Below are 18,845 nucleotides of genomic sequence, written 5' to 3' on the forward strand. Positions count from 1 at the left end.
TCTGTAGCAGCTCACAAGTGCCAAAGCTGGGGCAATTTGAGCAACAAAATAAACAATGATAATACTGGATTATAACCCATAGAATAAAATAAGTATCTGTGAGTCTGTAACGATAAAAATAGATAATTGAATAAATAAATAAATATAAGAGAAAGGACTGCTCTTCTTACCTCAGGTCTTTTCTCCTCACCAGGCTTGATTACTTCAACAGTAAAGAAAGGCCTTTGGAGTTTTGAGTAATGATTTTCAAATTGTTTTAAAGTGTATTTTGTTGTTTTGATTACAATGAGTAGGTTGTACCTGGTATGTCTGCCTATTTTTGTAGGCCTCTTTTCTTTAAAAGGAAATCTGTAGATAGTGCCCAGAGGGACACATAAATAATACAGGTAAAAATTAAATTGCTTCCATCTGACTGGGGGAAGGGAGGGTTGAGGGAAGGGGAGTGAGTTGGGAAGTGATGCAGAGCCTGACCAACCAGCCACTCTCCACCCAGATGCCAGCCAATTCTGGAAGCCTTCTGGTACCGATGACAAAGTTCTTGCCTGTAGTTTGAAACTCTAAAAGACTGCTACAATTTTTCTGCCACATTCAAAAGCACTGGTCAGTTTCTCTTTAATCATGATGAAAAATCAGATAAACCCCAAATGAAGAACATTCTACAAAACATTTGACTAACTGTAGCATTTATGCTTGCCCCTTCCATTTTGCATGTACCATGCTACAATCTGGACTAGAAGGAACGGGCTATATCTTTTAGATCTAAGGCCTAATGGTAAACCTTCACCTAGTAGTTCACTTGCTAGGAATTCACTTGGTGAAAGTTTGATGATCACTGGGGCTGGGATCTCCAGAAACTTCCTGGAGGAGGTGCTTCTTGAGTTAGTCCTAGGGATGAAGAGAGGATTTTAATTAGTGAGCATTGAGTCATTAACCCTTATTAGTGGGGGCTGTACCCTGTGCCAGGATGACAGACCAAGCAATGGGGAGCCATTAGGAGTTATGAAGGACAGAGAAAGATAGCAGGTGCGGGTTGAGCTGAGATGGGGAACCCAAGACAGGGCATGTGAGTGTCAGCTGTGACCTGAGATGACCTAAAACCAGAAACAGAAATTCTTATGCTATATTTAAATTAATTCCCCAGTGTAGCCTCCTCAGCAAGATATTCCAGAAAGATAATTGGAATTGGCTAGTGTCCAGGTATCTTCAAGATCAAGTGCAAACAAAACGTAGGCAGCTTCAAAAGCAAAGCTTTTCCTGGCATTTCCCAGGACATGCCACACACCCTTATGCTCAGCTCAAGCCCGCATCTTTTTTTTCAGATCCAGGCGGGAAAAGGATGACTGCTGTCAAGTCAGAGCACTCCACCAGGTAGTCGCTCTGGTTGGGCTGGCAGCACCAGCCCGCCGGCTGTTGGTGGGAGCATCCTGCCCTCTGCTGGATTTGGCAGAAAGAAGATTTTGCATTGCCTGCTAAGGAATTAATGAAGGGTGAAAGTTTGGAGTTTTATCTGAAAATAAACATTTGCTTGTATGTGGATCAGGTCTGATTAACCAGGGAATGCATCCCCTAAATGACACGTGGATTCTTAGGGGATTCCCAGTATCCAGGAAAAAATATTGCTGTGGATCATACATATACTTCCTGCTCAGTCAGCGGGTAAAAAATATACAGAGCCAGCATTTTTTAAAGAAATGTAAAGAATCAAAGCTGCATCTCTAATAACTGTTAAAGTAATCACATAGTATGGTGTGATAGAAAAAACCTTGGGGGTACTATTAGCTTGTGTTTATATATTAATTCTGCAAGACACTAAGTTTGTCTGAGACAAGGTTTCTTCCTTTGTACAGTACTCTACCGACCGTAACAGGAGACTATGAGGGTCAAATGAGCTAATAATGCATGTGACAGAACTTCACCGTGCCCATTAAAAGTGTGAGGTTTAAACATACCCTCTGTGCATGGGTTCACACAAGAGGACGCATATATACGGTGTACACAAGTTCATAAAAAGTACAGAGCAACATTGTTCAATTACTGACTTTCTGAAAATTTGGGGGGGGGTAAATTTGGGAAACATATCAATATTTCAACTTTAGAGAATGAAAGGAACCTTCCTAGACACATTGAAAGAAAGCAGGATGCCCTTAAAATAATTTTTGTAAGAGGCTCCAGAGACAGAGCAACATTTTTACTGGGTAGTATTTATCTTTGACTGCCTATCATTATGTTCTGTACAACCTGTAAGAACATCTATATTTTTCAGTTTCCAAAAGATAAAAATGGCGAACATGGAGTCTAAGGATAATCTTTCCCAGCAATCCAGTCCCTCCCTTTCTTCCTCTCCTCTTTGTTCTGGGTCCTTCCCTATCCCTCCCTTCTGTTCTCCTCCTGTTGGATTTGAAGGCAGAAATCAGAAGTCTCGATTAGCATTGCCATTGCTGTCAAGCTTAACTGTTTCTTATCTCCTTTACCCATTCAGTAGGTCTACTGTTTTCAATGCTGTTATTACAATTGGAGTAGAATATGGTCCCAGCTCTTGAGCTATTGGCCATTCTAAAGGTGAAGAGCTGAATGACAATGGTGTTGATATTAATGTAATAGCTCTTTAATTTAAAAATAGATGTTTTAACTCAATAATTTATTGAATTGCCTTTATTCCCTTTCTTAGCATCTCTGCTTCATAAAGAGGTTTTAAGCATCCCATTTGTGCCTCCATCTGCAGAGTCAACCCAGGTGCAACCCATCCCCTGGCCAGCCTCAGTAAGTGCTTTATGGATGCTCTGTAGAAAAGTCAACTTCAACGAAGATTTGAAACTAGACACTGAAGATACAAAGGAATAAAATGTGATTGCTCTACATGAAATATTCAGGCTTTCGTTAGATACCTATATAAATAAATGTGATAAGCTAGTGGTGTGGGAAATGGGAAGATGTCATCTGATCTTGAAGAATGAATACTTTTCCAGGTGGACAAACTGTGTGTGTGTGTGATTGCGTGTACCTGTGTGTGTGTGTGTGTGTGTGTGTGTCTTTGTGTGTGAGCAAGGGAGCAGCCTTCAAGGCAGAGGGTATCAAATAAGCCTGATATAGTAAAAATTATAAAATCTGTAGTGGCTAGAGTACTGGGGAGATGAGGCTGAGGCTAGCAATGTAGTTTGGGGCCAAATGAAGATGCTGTTTAACTGATAAGATATGGAGCTTGAATTTCACTGGGTATGTATGTTAACCAATACACTTGAGTAGTGAATCAATATAATACTTCCATTTAATTTAGTCAGGGATGTGTTTATTAAAGAGGGAAGTTGAACTTTAGATGATGGTGTAATTTCCTAGGACTTTTAAAATATGTGCAAATTTCTGAGTGAAACTGCAGAAGCCTGGGTTGGGTTAGTGACTCCCAGAACATACTAGAATCCTTATTAACATCTTTAAAACATAACAGCTTAAATCCCTCTTGATCCATCAGAAAGTCCTGCATTTTTAAAAAGCAGTCACCAGCCTGGTCCAGTTAATCGTAAATAAAATGTCTGGAGTCTGTTGCCTAAGGAGAAAGATGTAGAAATGGCATAAGTCACTTCCTGCACCTGACCTGTCATTTTGTCACAGAAAATAAAAAAGAGGCCAGGAAAAAGACCCCTGGATAAAGGCTCTCCACTTCACCAGACATAAGCATGTCTGATTAATCATTTTTTAAAGCCAGGTTATTTACGTAAACTGTTTGGCATGTTATTTCTGATCTTAACTCTCCTTGTCCAGCCTAGTAATTCCACAAACATTTCAGAGGGACAGGATTGCTCACAATCAAGCTTTGTTTGTAGCATCTTAAAAGAAAGCACTTTCAAAATATTTTTTTCTTCAGTGTGTTTGCTCAGCACTTAGCACATTATAGACATTCTAAAGAATAGGGCACAATCCAGTAAACAATTTGGACCAAAATAAAGTGTAAATGAGTGTAGTAAGCAGTGTAGCCAAGTGCTTAGTACCCTGTCTAAGGGGTGAGCAAGTGGGCATGGCCTAGTGTGAGAGCCTGTAGGAGCACCGACCTTGTCTGTCATACTTGCTCTTTTAACTGCAGTATCCAGCACATAGTAGGTGCTCAATAAATATCTGAGGAATTACCAAACAATGAATAGACTTGCTTTCCTAGTGACTTTGCTTGCAATGGTTATCTGAAGGGCGTCATAAAGTAATAATTGCTCTATGACTACTTGGCCTCATGAGTTAATGTTTGCAAAGTGCTTTGAACTCCTTGGGAAAAAGAATGGTGTTTTTGTTGGCACCCTCTCATGTTTGCAGTGGCACAGACATTACTCCTCCTTCTCTTCCTCCAGCTGCCCATACTGTGCCCTCCCCCAGCTCCATGCTGGGCCAGGATCTTCCAAAGGGCAGCCACATCGCTCGCACTGCCTTCTCCAGCCCTGCAGGACAGGTAAGGACAAAGTACACGCCAGACAGATTTCTTTCTCAAGAGACGCTGGGGAAATGGAATTTAGGAAGAGCTTACTGATGCTTAGAGTGACTGCTGTAGAGAGGAAGGCAGGTTCTTGGCCAGGCCTAGAAGAAGCTATTGGGACAGACAGGCTGATCTGTGAGGACACATCAAACTAAATCCTGGAGGAGAGGTAGTGGGTGTTATATGGGTGATTGTGAGGATGTGCCTAAACAGCTGGTCTCTAAAGTGCATATGGTTATATACCCCTAATACAAAACCTCGACTCTAACTGGCAGAAACTACTGTAGTTTTGTTAGAAGAAACTCCTAAGAAAAGCCAGATTTCTTTCAGATGGGCAAACATTTTAACTACTGTGATTACATTCCCCACAGTTTTTAAAAAATATTTAATGATGGCACATAAAGGGGTTCTGTCTCGCAATAATCATAGGCTGCAAATTTTCCAATGTATTTATTACTATAAAAATTGCTTTCATTTTTAGGAACTTAATAGTTAAATAGTTTAAATATGATTTAGAAAAATAAAAGCTGTTTTTCTATTTAAAATGGCTGTTCTTTATGAACAAATTCAAGAAAAAAGTTTTCCTTTTGAGGTTCTATTAGCTTTCAACGGATCATGCCTAAGAATTATCTCAAAGGAATGTGCAGAGAGCTGGTTACAGGTGCGGAATCATGCAAATGACTATCGGTGGCAGATCTTGCCTTTAAGGCAGGAACAGGTCCTATTTTCCACAACTTTGAAGTGACTTGTTTTCTAAACCAAATCATGAGGCTTTCTGTGTGTGGACTTTTTCATGATACATATTTATATGCTGGTTGCTATACATGTGGCAAATTTGCTGTTTCTATAAATTGTTTCTAGACTGGCAATGAATGTTTTGTGGACAAAAGCTAACATGGTTTTCTGTTAAAAAGATAGACCATGTAACTGGTGTCTGTTTTGTACTTGCTATTAATCTGAAACCAAGATCAAGCACAGTGAAATTCGTAGTTAGATCATAGTAAGCAACATTGAAACTCTGAAAGATTAGCACTCCCATAAAAACCACAGGTGAAACATTGATTTGGGAGTGACTCCAGGTAAGAAATGGTTTATTTTTCCACTTGATTCATTATAGAACGAGGAATCCTGATTTTACCTCTGTATAGGGCTTGTGAATCACATAGGCATTATTGAATTGTTGTTGCTTTTTTTTCCTCTTTTATTTTAAGGTATTTGATACTAGACAGTTTGTCCAAGTCCTGCAATAAACACATGGGAACGCCCGTGGAAAGGGGAGGAGGGCAGCATGAGTTGGGGTGAGATCGAATTTCCTTTCCAGAAGGTCAGCGTCCTGTTGCATTGCAGGGCGCTGCACATTCATTTAGCACAGAAGAGGCACAACCTCATACCTTCCGGCTGGGTGACTAGGAATCACTGTCGGTGATTTGCCCACTCAATTCCATTTGCCAACTAAAGTTCTATGGTAAGTGTGGGTTTGAAACGTATGGGTTGATTCTCATTATGCATTATTGTTATTTTCTTTGATGTGGGGGTGTGGAGGACATAAACACGTTCTAGTGTAGTATTGCATATTAAGAAGAATAAAATATTAATGGAATTATTGCTGGAAATTCATTATTCAAATGTTTCTTGAATAAGCTGGTTTAGCTTTTAGGGTCCCCCTCCCAAATGTTCTGGACTTCCACTTGTGTTTTTATTGTAGTTATTCTTGTTACTAGGTCTCTTCTTACATCATAGCGTCAGTGAATTTAATAATGGGTATTTCTTCTATCAGGTCGAATATTGGGTTTGTGACAGCCAGACAATTTTTGGTAATAACCAGAAAGGTGCAATAAATACAGGCATCATTGAAAGGAGAAGGGGAAAAAGACTGGTCAAGAAAGTAAAAGTTTCTTAGTACAAGAAAAAAGGAGTTGGTGAGAAGCCAAGTTTAAACTGGCTAAGCACTAGAGCTCAAACATGATATTCTAATGAAGACAGGGTAAAGCAGCTCATGGAAATTTACTCTCTCTCTCTCTCTCTCTCTCTCTCTCTCTCGCTCTCGCTCGGTTTTTTTCCTTATCTACAGCTACACTAACATTTCTAAGACTAGGAATCCTGTCCTTTCAGTTCTGCATTACCTGCTAATAGACAATTGATAAATATTTATTGATCGAAAAGCTATCTCTTTTTGTAGCTGCTACCAAAAAAGTCATCAAACTAATTGCTTTGATGTGCTTTCTATGAGATAGGCCAGAATTCAGCCAGAGGCAGCTGATACTTAATCAAATAAATTGCAGCCAAAGGTGAGCTGTGAGCTTATCACGGAGTATTTTCTCAAAGCCCTATCTTGGTAGAGTCACACTTTTGGGTTAGACCACCAGGGGTCAGCGCATTATTTCCAGGAAAGTTTTATTAAAGGACACTTTTGTCAAAGAAGAAAAAACAAAACAAAACAAAAATAAACAAAAAACCTAGGACCGTGGATCTCAAACTTTTAAGCATGAAAAGTTCTCAGGACTGGTTCCTGAGACTTATTGCTAGGGATTCTGATTCAAGAAGTTGGGGGAGGAGTGTCCCTGGGAATCTTTATTTTGTCAAAGCTGCAGGTGTTGGAGGACCTCACTTTTGAGGAAAATGTGTGGGTTTTCTCTAGCTTGTTTATCTCATGAGAGGACTGTAGGCTTGGAGCCCACCAGGAGCCCAGCTCTCAGACTCAGATAAGCTTAGATGAAGAGGCAGGGTCTGTCACAGAGACCTGGGTTTGGATTCCCTGTGGCTTTGCACAAAGTACTTTTCTTTTCTAAGAGACAGGTTTCTCCGTTTTATTTTTATTTATTTATTTTTCTTTATTGTTGAAAGTATTAAAGGTGTCCCCTTTGTTGATTTGTTTTTCCCATTGACGCCCTCCATTCCGCAACCACCCCTCACAGACTTTCACAACCCTATTGTCTGTGTCCATGTCCGATATAATAAAAGGGTAATATGCAAATCAACTGAATGGGGGAACAACTGGTCGCTATGATGTGCATTGACCACCAGGGGGCAGGCGCTCAATGCAGGAGCTGCCCCCTGGTGGTCAATGTGCTCCTACAGGGGGAGTACTGCTCAGCCAGAAGCAGGGCTGACAGCTAGTGAGCGCAGTGGTGGTGGTGGGAGCCTCTCCTGCCTCCATGGCAATGCTAAGGATGTCCTACTGCCAGCTTAGGCCTGCTGTCCATGGGGAGCGGACCTAAGCCATCAGTCAGACATCCCTGAGGGCTCCCAGACTGCAAAAGGGTGCAGGCTGGGCTGAGGGACCTCCACGCCCCTGAGTGCACGAATGTCATGCACTGGGCCTCTAGTATGCATATAAGTTCCCAGGTTAATCACTCCCATCCACCACCACCCACGCCTTCACTCTGAGATTCATCAATCTGTTCCATGCTTCTATGTCTCTGGATCTATTTTGTTCATCAGTTTATTTTCTTCCTTAGATTCCACATATGAGTGAGATCATGTGATACTAATCTTTCTCTGACTGGCTTATTTTGCTTAGCATAATACTCTCCATGTCCATCCATGCTGAGAGGAGAACCATACTGCCTACCTCATGGTGTTTTGCCAGTGAAAATGGGGTTCTTCCATGGAGTCACAAGAAAAGCATTTTAGGGACCCATGCATGGGAGGATGGGGTGTAGCGGTAATATTTATTGAAGCTGTAGCAAACACAAAGGACCATCCCTGATGCTGGGGGTTTCATCCACCACTAGGTGGCTTTGCTCCATCCCGCTGTGGAAGAAGTCCAGCTTTGTCTTCATCAAGCCCAGAAAAAGGACCAGAGTCCAGAGATGTTGTCCCACTACCTGGCATCAGCAGGGCATATGAAGCTGTTGTAGTTCAGTTTAGTCCATGCCAAAGCTTAATTCAGCCCAGTCTCTGTCCCCACCCCTTTCTGGCTAGCTTAGTCTCTGTTCCAGGCTGTGCTTGGCTGGTGCTGAGCTGTTGCATGGAAGCCTATGCTTGGAGCCCTGCTTGGAGCCCATGCTTGGGTGTGTGCAGCTGCCAGGCCTTCATAGCTGCAACGGACCTGCATTTGGAACTGCACAGCTACTATGGAGAGAGAACAAAAAACACACAAACAGGCCAACAAAGAGGTGCTACTGAGGGGCCTTTGTTAAGCTTTGATTTTATTACCTTAGGCTTAGGAAGGAGTAAGCTTTCTTTCAAACTAACCAATCTCTTTCCTGCCTCTTTGCGGGCTTGTATTAGGTCCTCCCCCTATCCAATCCAGTCTTTTTCCCAGGTTAGATTCCTCCCCTTTTTGGTTGCCATCTTGGCTCCTACTGTACATGCACCCAGCAGAGGAATTTCCTCTTTATTATTTTCTCTCCCTGGGTAATCCTGGATAATGGCTGGTCCTGCCCCCACAGCCTGCTGTGGGGATTAAGTCCCCTTGTGGCAGGATGCAGTGGACCCTGGGAAGCTTGTGAATGTTATAGCTCCCTCGTAAGTCAGGCTTGATGTCCTACTCAGCTCCCTAGTTTATTATACTTAATGTCTAATTCCCTTTGCTCCCTTACTTTATTAATAACTAGCTACCTATGCTAACAATGGGATTGAAAGAAATAATGCATACAAAGCACTTAGCGGAGTGATTGGCATATAATAAAGCACTTAGTAAATGTTAGCTCAAGGTGGGAAGAGAAGGGAAATGTCAGTGACAAGCCCTCTGTAGCTCGGAAAATGGTTGCAGACAGAGCCAAGGTGTGGCTAACCAGGAGGTTAGTTCTTGGATGTGGGGGTCCAAGGCCAGTGTCTGAACATAGGTCCTAGAACAGAAGATGAATATACATGAGGATGGGAGACATACTTTCTCACCATTACAAATTTTCCCCAAGAGTGGTAATGAACAACCCAGATGGCACAGTTAATTGGAATTATAATTGATTCCCAAATAGTATTTAAGTCAACAGTTTAATTGCCTTTCCTCAGGAAAACTATAAGAACTTCTGAAAGGGAACAAAGTGGAATATATCAAATTTGGTGATTTGTTCATATCTGCCACCCACACTACGTGGAGTGACGAACGAAGAGAAAAACGATCAAAGGAGGAAGGGAACAGGGACCACGAATCAAATAGACTGCAATTAAATGAAATCCTTGTCTGGTAAATGTCAGGTTGTACTGAATCTGCTGGCTAGCTTGCATGTGGCTATTGCCAAGTGCTCTCCCAAGATGAAGCCTGAAGAGCAGAGGAAAGGGGGCTGACACCTTAGTTATCTGCCTTTCTTAAAAGACAAAGATGAAATTAGATGAAATTGAGCAGCACTTGAATGCTGCAACTGAAACAGCCAACAAGTGTATAGATGTGTGTGTAGCAGGGGGAGCGGGGGCGGGAGGGAGAAGGGGAAGGGTATGAAGGATGAGTGGGGATGTAGTAGGATCAGACTGTCTTAGGCAAACCATGTAGCTTCTTTGGGCTTTCCTTTCCTAAGTCACCTTCTAGTCCTGAGACATTGTGGTAAGGTACAGAAAGTGGGCTGAATCCCAACCCTTTTATATTTTTCTCCCTACATTAGGGTATCTAAGTTATTGCCAAATGCTAACTATTTTGAGGAGTTTTATTTACCCAAACTATGAATGTTTTAGTGCTATGGGTTTATATGTTTGTTTGTTTTTTTGCATAAACCCTGATTTTAACTTTAATAGATTTTTACCAGAGTTGTTAATTCTCTGGATAAATAACCATGATAATAGATGGCAATTTATATATATAAAAGCCTAAGTGACTGTTACGACCAGTTGACCAAACGACCGGTCAACCTGTTGCTATGATGTGCACTGACCACCAGGGGGCAGACACTCAAAGCAGGAGCTGCCCAGGTGATAAGTGTGCTCCCACAGCCAACCTCCTGCAGTCCATCCCCCTGGTCTGGCCAGCCTCAATCGGCCCCTATTGGGACTGGGTGAGACAGACCTGATCAGCCCTGATCACCAGCCAGGCTGAGGAATCACACCCATGCACGAATTTGTGCACCAGGCCTCCAATAATAAATAAATGGTAAAGAAACAATGCTGATAATAGTAGCCACCATTTTCTGAGCACCTATCATTTGCTAGGTATTGTGGGGGTTAAAAAATATTAATGCTTTTTCTCCCACCTTCTACATTTTTCTGGCAGGGCTAATCATCAAATTAACAGAGGCAGATTAACAGGAGAAAATCAGTTTTAATATATGTGATATTGGTGGAAATGGAGTTCTTGGGAGAATGGGGTATGGTGGAAAGCTTTATTGATGCTGTTAAATTAAGGGGGTTTTCCTGCAAGTTCCTTTCTCTGTCTGTTCCACCATGGAAAAAGTCTGATTTTGTCTTCAGCAGGGCCAGAATAAAAACCAGTATCCAGAGTTACTGTTCCATAGTAAAGTCACGCCCAGTCCAGCATCTGGCTAGCTTAGCTTGTGTTCCCAGCTGCAGTCATTTGTGTGAGGGGTCAACACAGCTTTAGGCCATGTAGCTGCTTAAGGCCACATGACTATGGAGAGAGAATATATGAACACATGGGCAAGTGCAGGTCACAGAGCCAGAGGAAAAAAGCACACAGGAGCAGGAGTGAGCAAGAGAGAGGGAACTCTTTGTCTCAGGATTTTAACCTTCCAAGATTTTGCACATTTTTGATGGGCTCCACTCCTAGCCAATCCATTGTTCCCCAGGCTAGATTGACAGGCAAGCACTTTCTCTATATCACCCTGACTTCACTGCACATGCACCCATATCCCCCTTTGTTCAATCCCTACCCCCAGTGATCTGCAGGGAATAGACTGGAGGTTCCCTGGGGAGCATGAAGCTATAGCTTCGTGATGAAACTGCCCCGATGACCATGCTTATAATGTCTGGCCTTCCCTTTGCCCTCTTCCTATTATTAATATTAATAAACTAGCTAACTATGACAATAACACATATACATGGGGAATTCACATAGGCATGAAAATTCCAAAGACAGTGAGGCCACATTGGGTATATAAGACATTTTGGACAAAGGAGAAAAGGAGGGGAATAGGGTCTTATTTCAGAAGTGAGAATGGGCAATTTACAGGCAGTTGAGGAATTGGGGGACATACATGCAAGAAATTTCTTACAAGGCAACTCAGAAATAATGGGATACAGGGGGCATCTAGCTCATAGGCACCTGCCTGAAGCCTTCCTGTTTAACATACTTAATTCAAATTAGTCTGAGTTGAACATCCTAAGATCCCTTTTCTGGAGCAATTTTTTTCTATCTGAATCTCTTGGGCAGGAAAGTGGGGAGGATCAAAGTTTCCCTTTGAGTTCCGCTTCCCAACAAACAACTTAAAAATCAACATCCCAAAATGGCAAACTCAAGGTGGCAAAATCCTGTTTCCTCTCAGTAGTAGGCTTGCCACTTTTCATCGGCAATCCTCACACTAACCTTGTTAGGAGGCACTCTTATGGCCCTTTTCCATGAGGATTTTGAGAGGTCACAGAGGTAGCAAATAGCAGTCAGGATTTGAATCCAGCTCTTTCTAAATCCAACACCCACGTTTCTCCACCTCTAATAAGACATCAGTCTGCTGTGCTGAGTGCATTCATAGGAATAATCCTGTATAGTTTGCTCTTTAGTTCAGGGTCTCCTAAGAATTAATCCAAATTACAATGTAATGTGTCCTCCTCCTTAACTTTTCACTTGTGACCACTTTAGTGGAACACTTTTTCCTAATGGAAATATCATATTATTTTGTTTGCTTTGAGTAATGAGTTTGCTGACTAGTCTGAACTTGCCTGGGGCTTATACTTGAGAGTAACAATTATTTTTTCTCCTTCAATTACTTAAGCTTTGTCAAATTTCCCTATCCTTAGGCAGATACAATAATCTTTTGGTTCTTCTTTTTTACAAAAAAAACTAATTCTGTGTTATAAAAACTCAATTTCAATCCATTTAAAACTATCCTGACATCATAGGTTAGATGCAGGAGAGGGGTGTGATATGTTCCTCTTTTGGCTATTACTGTTTGGGGAGATTTGGGACAGGGACAAAGGGGAAAAAAGGACAAGTCTCTCACATTTAATAGTCCTTCCTCTGTGTGAGATTTTGACTTTTTCCTGGTTCACATGAGGTCCTCGGTGGTTGGCATTCGCATGAGTTCTCAGCACCCTGAGGGCATCCCCAAGGCAGTCATGGAAGTGGGAGATCCAGTCCAGAAAGATCTTATCCATGTGAACATCCCAGCCTCCTGCACCTGGGTCTGCTCATTCAGCAGCCTGCCCTCATGCATGGAAAATGGCAAGTTAACACAAACCTGGCCACTGTGCCTGAGTTCGCTCAGCCCACGGACAGAGGTTGTGAGTTGCCCCAAAGGTTGTGACTTCTTTCCCATGTCTCTTTTTCTCCTTAATTCAGGTGGGGACAGGGTAAGGCCACTGCATATCAGAGGTCAAAGCTGGAAAAGAAATAGTGGCATTCCCTTCCTACAGGCACCCCTCCTGGCTTTTAGAAGGGCTCTCTTGGCAGCCCCCCAGCCCCCATACTTGGCTCTGCTCTGGCTCGGCGGTGACAGGTGTGTCCTTGGGGGAGTGGATGAAAAACCTGCAGCATCGCCCTCTTCCACCCTCACCAAGGCCACCTCACAGTGTTGCCGATTTCCCACTTCTCTTCCCCGGTGCCGTCTCCTTTTAGACTCCACCAGGGAAGGGAAGGGAAGGGCATGGTCTGGGTGACCATTGAGAGCAGCACAGCCTGCTCCCTGCCCCATAGTAAGTCTGAAAGAGGTGACAGGTCCAGCTGTTAGTTCTGTAGCTTCTTTACCCCAGTAATGGGGCCCTAATGCCTAATTCTGGGGTTACAGGAAAACTTGCACTTAATAGTCTGTTACACTTGTGCACTTTGGGAGGCAGAGTTAATTGATGTGAAATTTAAAACTTATTTGTGAGAGACACTGTTAAGATAATGAGAAGACATGCTGGGAGAAAATACTTGAAAACGATGTATCTGATCAAAGATGTATCCAAAACATATTTGCCAAAACTTGAAAGCAGCCACGGTGTCCTGAAGTAGGTGCATAGATAAACTGTGGTACCTACAAGCAATGGAATATTAGTCAGTACTAAAAATAAATGAGCTGTTAAGCCATGAAAAGACATGGAAGAACCTTAAATGCATATTAGTAAGTGAAAGAAGTCCATTTTTAAAGGCTACATACTGTATGATTCCAACTTTATGGCATTCTAGAAAAGACAAAACTATGGACACAATCCAAAGAATAGAGGTTGCTAGGGGTTAGGGAGAGGGAGGGATGAACAGGCGGAGAACAGATGTTTAGTGCCGTGTACATAATCTGTATATTACGATGGTGGATACTGTCATTATACACTTGTCAAAACCCATGGATTGAACAACACCAAAAGTGCACCTGATGTGAACTATGGACTTGGGTGATTATGATGTGGCAGGGTAGGTTCTTTGATTAAAATGAATTGACTGATTTGGGATGGTGATAGTAGGAGGGGTTTTGCATGTGTAGGGGCAAGAGGTAGATGAAAACTTGGTACTTTATGGTCCATTTTGCTGTAAACCTAAAACTGTTCTAAAAAGTAAAGTGCATTAGAAATTAATTTATATTAAAATATTATAAAAAGTCAAACATAGCCAAAATAGAGAAATCTATTTTCTAAATGGATAACAGATTGCTTTACTTTTTTGCCTGGGACCGAGTGATGTCTTGTTATATGACTCCATCCCTTGGACGGGGAATGTCTGTCAAATGATAGACATGGTTTGTTCTTCTGTCTCTTCTCTGTATTTTATACTCGTAGATACAGATCCTGAGATGACTGGGCAGCAGCACAGGTGGGTGAGTAGAGAAACTTCTTCCTGGAAGCCTTCTCCTTGGTAATGTAGCTCCCTCAGGGCTGCACAGAATTCTGCATCACATTTACTGTTGTGAGTGATGCAACTCTGCGGTGACTCATTATTACCTAAAACACAGGAATCCCCAAAAGTTGTGATTCTGTCTTCTTAGAACACTCTTTTCTTTGTTCACAATTTTAGTCTGTCTTTAAACCAGGTAAAAGCAGCAGAGAAAGACAGAATTGAAGCTGGCAAGTTAGACATGGTATGGTTCTGAGAAATTTAACTACTTCAGCAAAACTGGCATTTGCCTATTATGTTATTCTTTCACATTTAGTTACAAACACCCATACATACTTCTTCTCAGGGTACTGGATCCCTGGTCCACATGGTCAAGTATACATGTTCAGTTTCCATCTTTTCATGCTGTGCCAGAGTAACATTTCTAGAATGCCATCAAGTTGGAATCATACAGTGTGTAGCCTTTAAAAATGGACTTCTTTCACTTACTGTTTACTCTACTCTCTTCCTGGCCTCCCTGGTACTAGCCTGCCTACAACCACCTAATCCCATACCCCAACAGTGAGTGACCTCGGAGAAGCATGATAAAAAATAACATTATTTTATTTCCTTCCTTTTTAGGAGATATCAATGTATTTTGGTTAAATCATGAACATAACTTTTTATGTCTAATAAACTTGAACAGAAACAAAGTGTAATTAAAGCTGTATTTTCCATTGAGTCATCATCTAACTGTTTTATGTAGAGAGGAGCATTATTTTTTTACCCCTCAGTCTCAGTAAGATTCCATGGGGTTCTCCATCCAACCAAGAGATGTGATTCTGGTTGTTGGCTCCACAAAGCACGATGTCACCGAGTCCCGGGGCATTAATCATCATGGCATTTGCATTGTTTTGCTGCTTTGCTCTGCTGAGCCAAGAGATGATGCATATGAATTCACACTCCTCCACTCTTACCTTTCTTCTCCCATCTCCACTTTCTCTCTGAAGGCAGTTTTGGCTGCCACCAAATACTGTACCCCAGGAGCCAAATTTTCAAATGCAAATGGCGTTTTTCCCATTTACAGGAACATCTTGTCACTTGGGCCAGTTCATCGTTCAGTGGGTACATACCTACTGGTAGTACAGCACTGAGTTTGGCACTGCTCTGTAAGGTAAATATAGACGTCGCAACTAGAATTGTGTAACGCTCATGTAAAATTGGAAGGCCCATTGGTAGGCTCAAATGCCTCCAGGGTCACTAAGTCTCCTTGGTAGTGTGGAGCTGTATCAGCCTGGGATTTTACTCCGCATCACATAAGCCCCTCTCTTCCCTTTTGGAAACCCTGTTGCTAAGAACCTCTGCTGTAAACATTGTCACCATTGCTTCTACCTCTGCATTCACTCATTCAGTTAGCAAATAGAGAGAGAACACCAAACATTGCCAGGCATTCTGCTAGGTGCTAGAGATACAAGCAAAAAACGAAGAAAGAGAGCCTGCCCTGAGGGAGCTTACATTCTATTGGAAACTATAGAAAAGAGAGAGCCAATTACAATATGGCCGGACAAAAAAAACCCTCATGGTGTGGCAGGACATAGACCTCAAGAGGGACACTTAGATTGGCCTTTGAAAAGGGTGGTCAGGGGAAATTGCCTGAAGAAGCAGTCTAGAACCTGGACCCAGCAAAGCACATTCAGGATTTTTGTCTAGAACCTGAAGGAGAGAGGCCTAAGGCTGGGTGGGTCTGATGCCTCATGGGAAGCACATGAACGATGCATGTAACACAAGCACACACTGGGATTCCAGAAGCCCCAGGATAACACAGCAGTAAATCACCCAAACCAAGCTTGGCCAGGCTCTGGCAAGCAATGAAAATCACTAATTTATGTTTCTGGTGGTGCTTTGGGTCATTAAATTTTTGAGGTGTGTTTTGTGTTCCTTAATACAGGTTAAACATAAAAATATATAAATAGTGATTTCTTTTTATGAACAAAAATCCTGAATGTGCTTTGCTGGGTCCAGGGCTCTTTCTAGTATCTTACTGCAGATCTAACTTTCCTGGAGGTTGGCTCAAGGCCATAGAGTGACCTCTGAGAATGGATCCACACTGTGAATAGCCTCCTTAGAGAGAATGTGTGTGGGCACGGCTGAAGTATGATGCCATCTCTCCAGGATGCCTTCTGTAGGTTCTTCTTTGTTCTGCTCAGAAGCAAACTTCACGGACTCAGATTTCTTGAACCTTAGAATTCGGATGCCTTCCACAATCACTCTTTAATTTGATCAGCATGTAATACCCCAAGTCTCAACTTGCTTCTCTCTTTTCATCATTCTTCTAATAGCATTCCAAATAGCGTCACTAATGACATTTTTACCTATAATCCTACTTCCACTTATACTACCACTTGTACTATTACTACTAATACCACTACTAACTACTATCACTACTTCTACTACTAGTACTACTACTATTACCACTCCTATTCTTACTACTACTACTATTTGTTGTTGTTATTCTACTACTACTACTGCCATTGTAACTACTACTACTACTTCTATGGCTATTACACCTATTACTACTTTTACTGCTACCATTTCTTCTCCTTCTCTTCCTCCTCTTTTACCTTCTTTTTCTTCTTTTACCACTACTACTAATGTGGGTGTTTTTTTAGTGACTATATTCTAGGCACTGTCCTAGGTATTTTTTCATATATCTTCACAACAACCCTGCACAGAGATTTTATCTACTTTTCACAGGTGAGTTTACTGAGGCTCAAAGAATTTAAGAAACTGAGTTCTGCTTTCTTCTTGTTTTGTCCTCACATGGTAAAGAGAGCAGAGAGAGAGGCAAGCCCTCTTGTCTTTTCTTATAAGGGCACTAATGCCATCTTTAGGGCTCCCCCCTTATGACCTGATTACCTCTCAAAGGCCTCATATCCAAATATCTCCACAGTGTGTATTAAGATACAATACATGTATTTTTGAGGGACACAGTCAAACGAAGGGTCTTCCTGAGGGCAGGTGGGTCCCATGTAGGAGAAACCCAGTTTGTCAGACTTCATCGTCAGTGAGTAGTGAGGAGGACAGAGTACTCCATCCTAGGGCACAAGTGTCACTAGGCATTCATTTTCTGTTTGTTTTGTTTTTGTTTGTACTATCTGCTGGATATTGGTAGTTATGGGCTTAGAACCATTAATTCTTGGCACAAAAAATTTATCTTCAGTACTGTAGTTAAAACCACCCATCTTGGGGACAGAGAGAAAGGTGCTTGGATTATCAGATCAGCATTATTAACATCAGCAGTTCTAAGGAACCCTGCAAATATACTGATGCTTTGGCATGCTCCAGAAGTTTTATTATTTTTTTAAAAACTCACCTTTTAATGAAACTATTAAAACTTATTATCAGATTCATAAAATAACAAAGAACATATAAAAACAAATTTAAATTTTTACTCTCTGTTACGTAAGGGGCTGTGTGTGTGTGTGTGTGTGTGTGTGTATACACACACATGTATTTTGGCAACAGTTAAGAAAGTGTAGACATGCCTTACCTGGAGGGAATAAAGTTAGAGCAGGTGTTGAATTAGTTTTAATAAGATCTTTGAAGAGGCACTTAGAGTGGTGGAGAGAGAGCTATGGCCTGAGAGACTAGGAATGGGAGGTGTATTTAGCCACAGGCCATGGGGTGGTAGGGCTCTGTTTCTTGTTGATTTGGAGTAAAGTAATGCCAACCTCAGTGGATTTCTCTTTTTCCCTTCAGCTTCATTGAGATACAATTGACAAATAAAATTGTAAGATCTTTAAAGTATACAATGTGATGGTTTGATAAATGTAGACATTGTGAAATGATTCCCCTCATTTTGTTAATTAACACATGCATCACCTCATATAGTTACTTTTTTTTCCCAGTGAGGACATTTAAGTTTTATTTTCCTGGCAAATTTCAGTTGTACAATATGGGGTCATCAACTATACTTACATGTTATACATTATGTCCTCATACTTTATTCTTCTTATACTGAGTAGCCTTCTTGTTGAAGCAACTCTTTTGCTAATGGTTTGTGATCAAAGGTTACTATAAGGTAGCAAAGAGAATCATTGACTCAGTCTTTCTGAACATGGCCTTCCACTTTCTTTTCCAGAATGTTGCTAGTCTAGACAGAGACAATGAAAAGGAGGGAACGTGGCCTGGAAGAGGGCTGGAACTTACTGTTGCATCATATTATTCTGTGTACAATTATTTTTTCTGGTGGCTTTAACCAGGTTTCAAAAGTCCCAGCTGAGTGTTGTCATAAAATTGTGTAGGTAATTTTTCCCCTCCAAGAGATAAGCATTTCTATACAGCTCATTAGGCCATGCTTTCCGCCCCTATCCAATTCTATCCAATGTATCAGTAGGAAATTCAAGTATGCAGTTTGTGCCCTTCATATTCATTACCCTTCACATACACATTTGTTCATACTTACTACATAGTGAATCTTGGAATCAACAAGATTTTTCATCATGAAAAATTTTTATTGAATTTATTGTGGTGACATCTCCCCCTAATAAAAGAGAAACATGC

The 18,845-nt window shown here is 41.5% G+C and overlaps 1 protein-coding gene across 1 annotated transcript in view; it reads left to right on the top strand.

The window, feature by feature from the left end:
• Window positions 1-5,784: 5,784 nt before the first annotated feature.
• CYTIP (cytohesin 1 interacting protein) overlaps window positions 5,785-18,845 on the top strand; it is a 69,020-nt gene continuing 55,959 nt past the window's right edge. The window contains exon 1 of the mRNA XM_023756107.1: window positions 5,785-5,918. Coding sequence (XP_023611875.1) covers window positions 5,916-5,918 — 3 coding nt within the window. The 5' untranslated portion in view covers window positions 5,785-5,915. The remainder of the gene's footprint in view (window positions 5,919-18,845) is intronic.

Source organism: Myotis lucifugus, unplaced genomic scaffold (genome assembly GCF_000147115.1).
Source record: "Myotis lucifugus unplaced genomic scaffold, Myoluc2.0 scaffold_89, whole genome shotgun sequence".
Taxonomy (NCBI): domain Eukaryota; kingdom Metazoa; phylum Chordata; class Mammalia; order Chiroptera; family Vespertilionidae; genus Myotis; species Myotis lucifugus.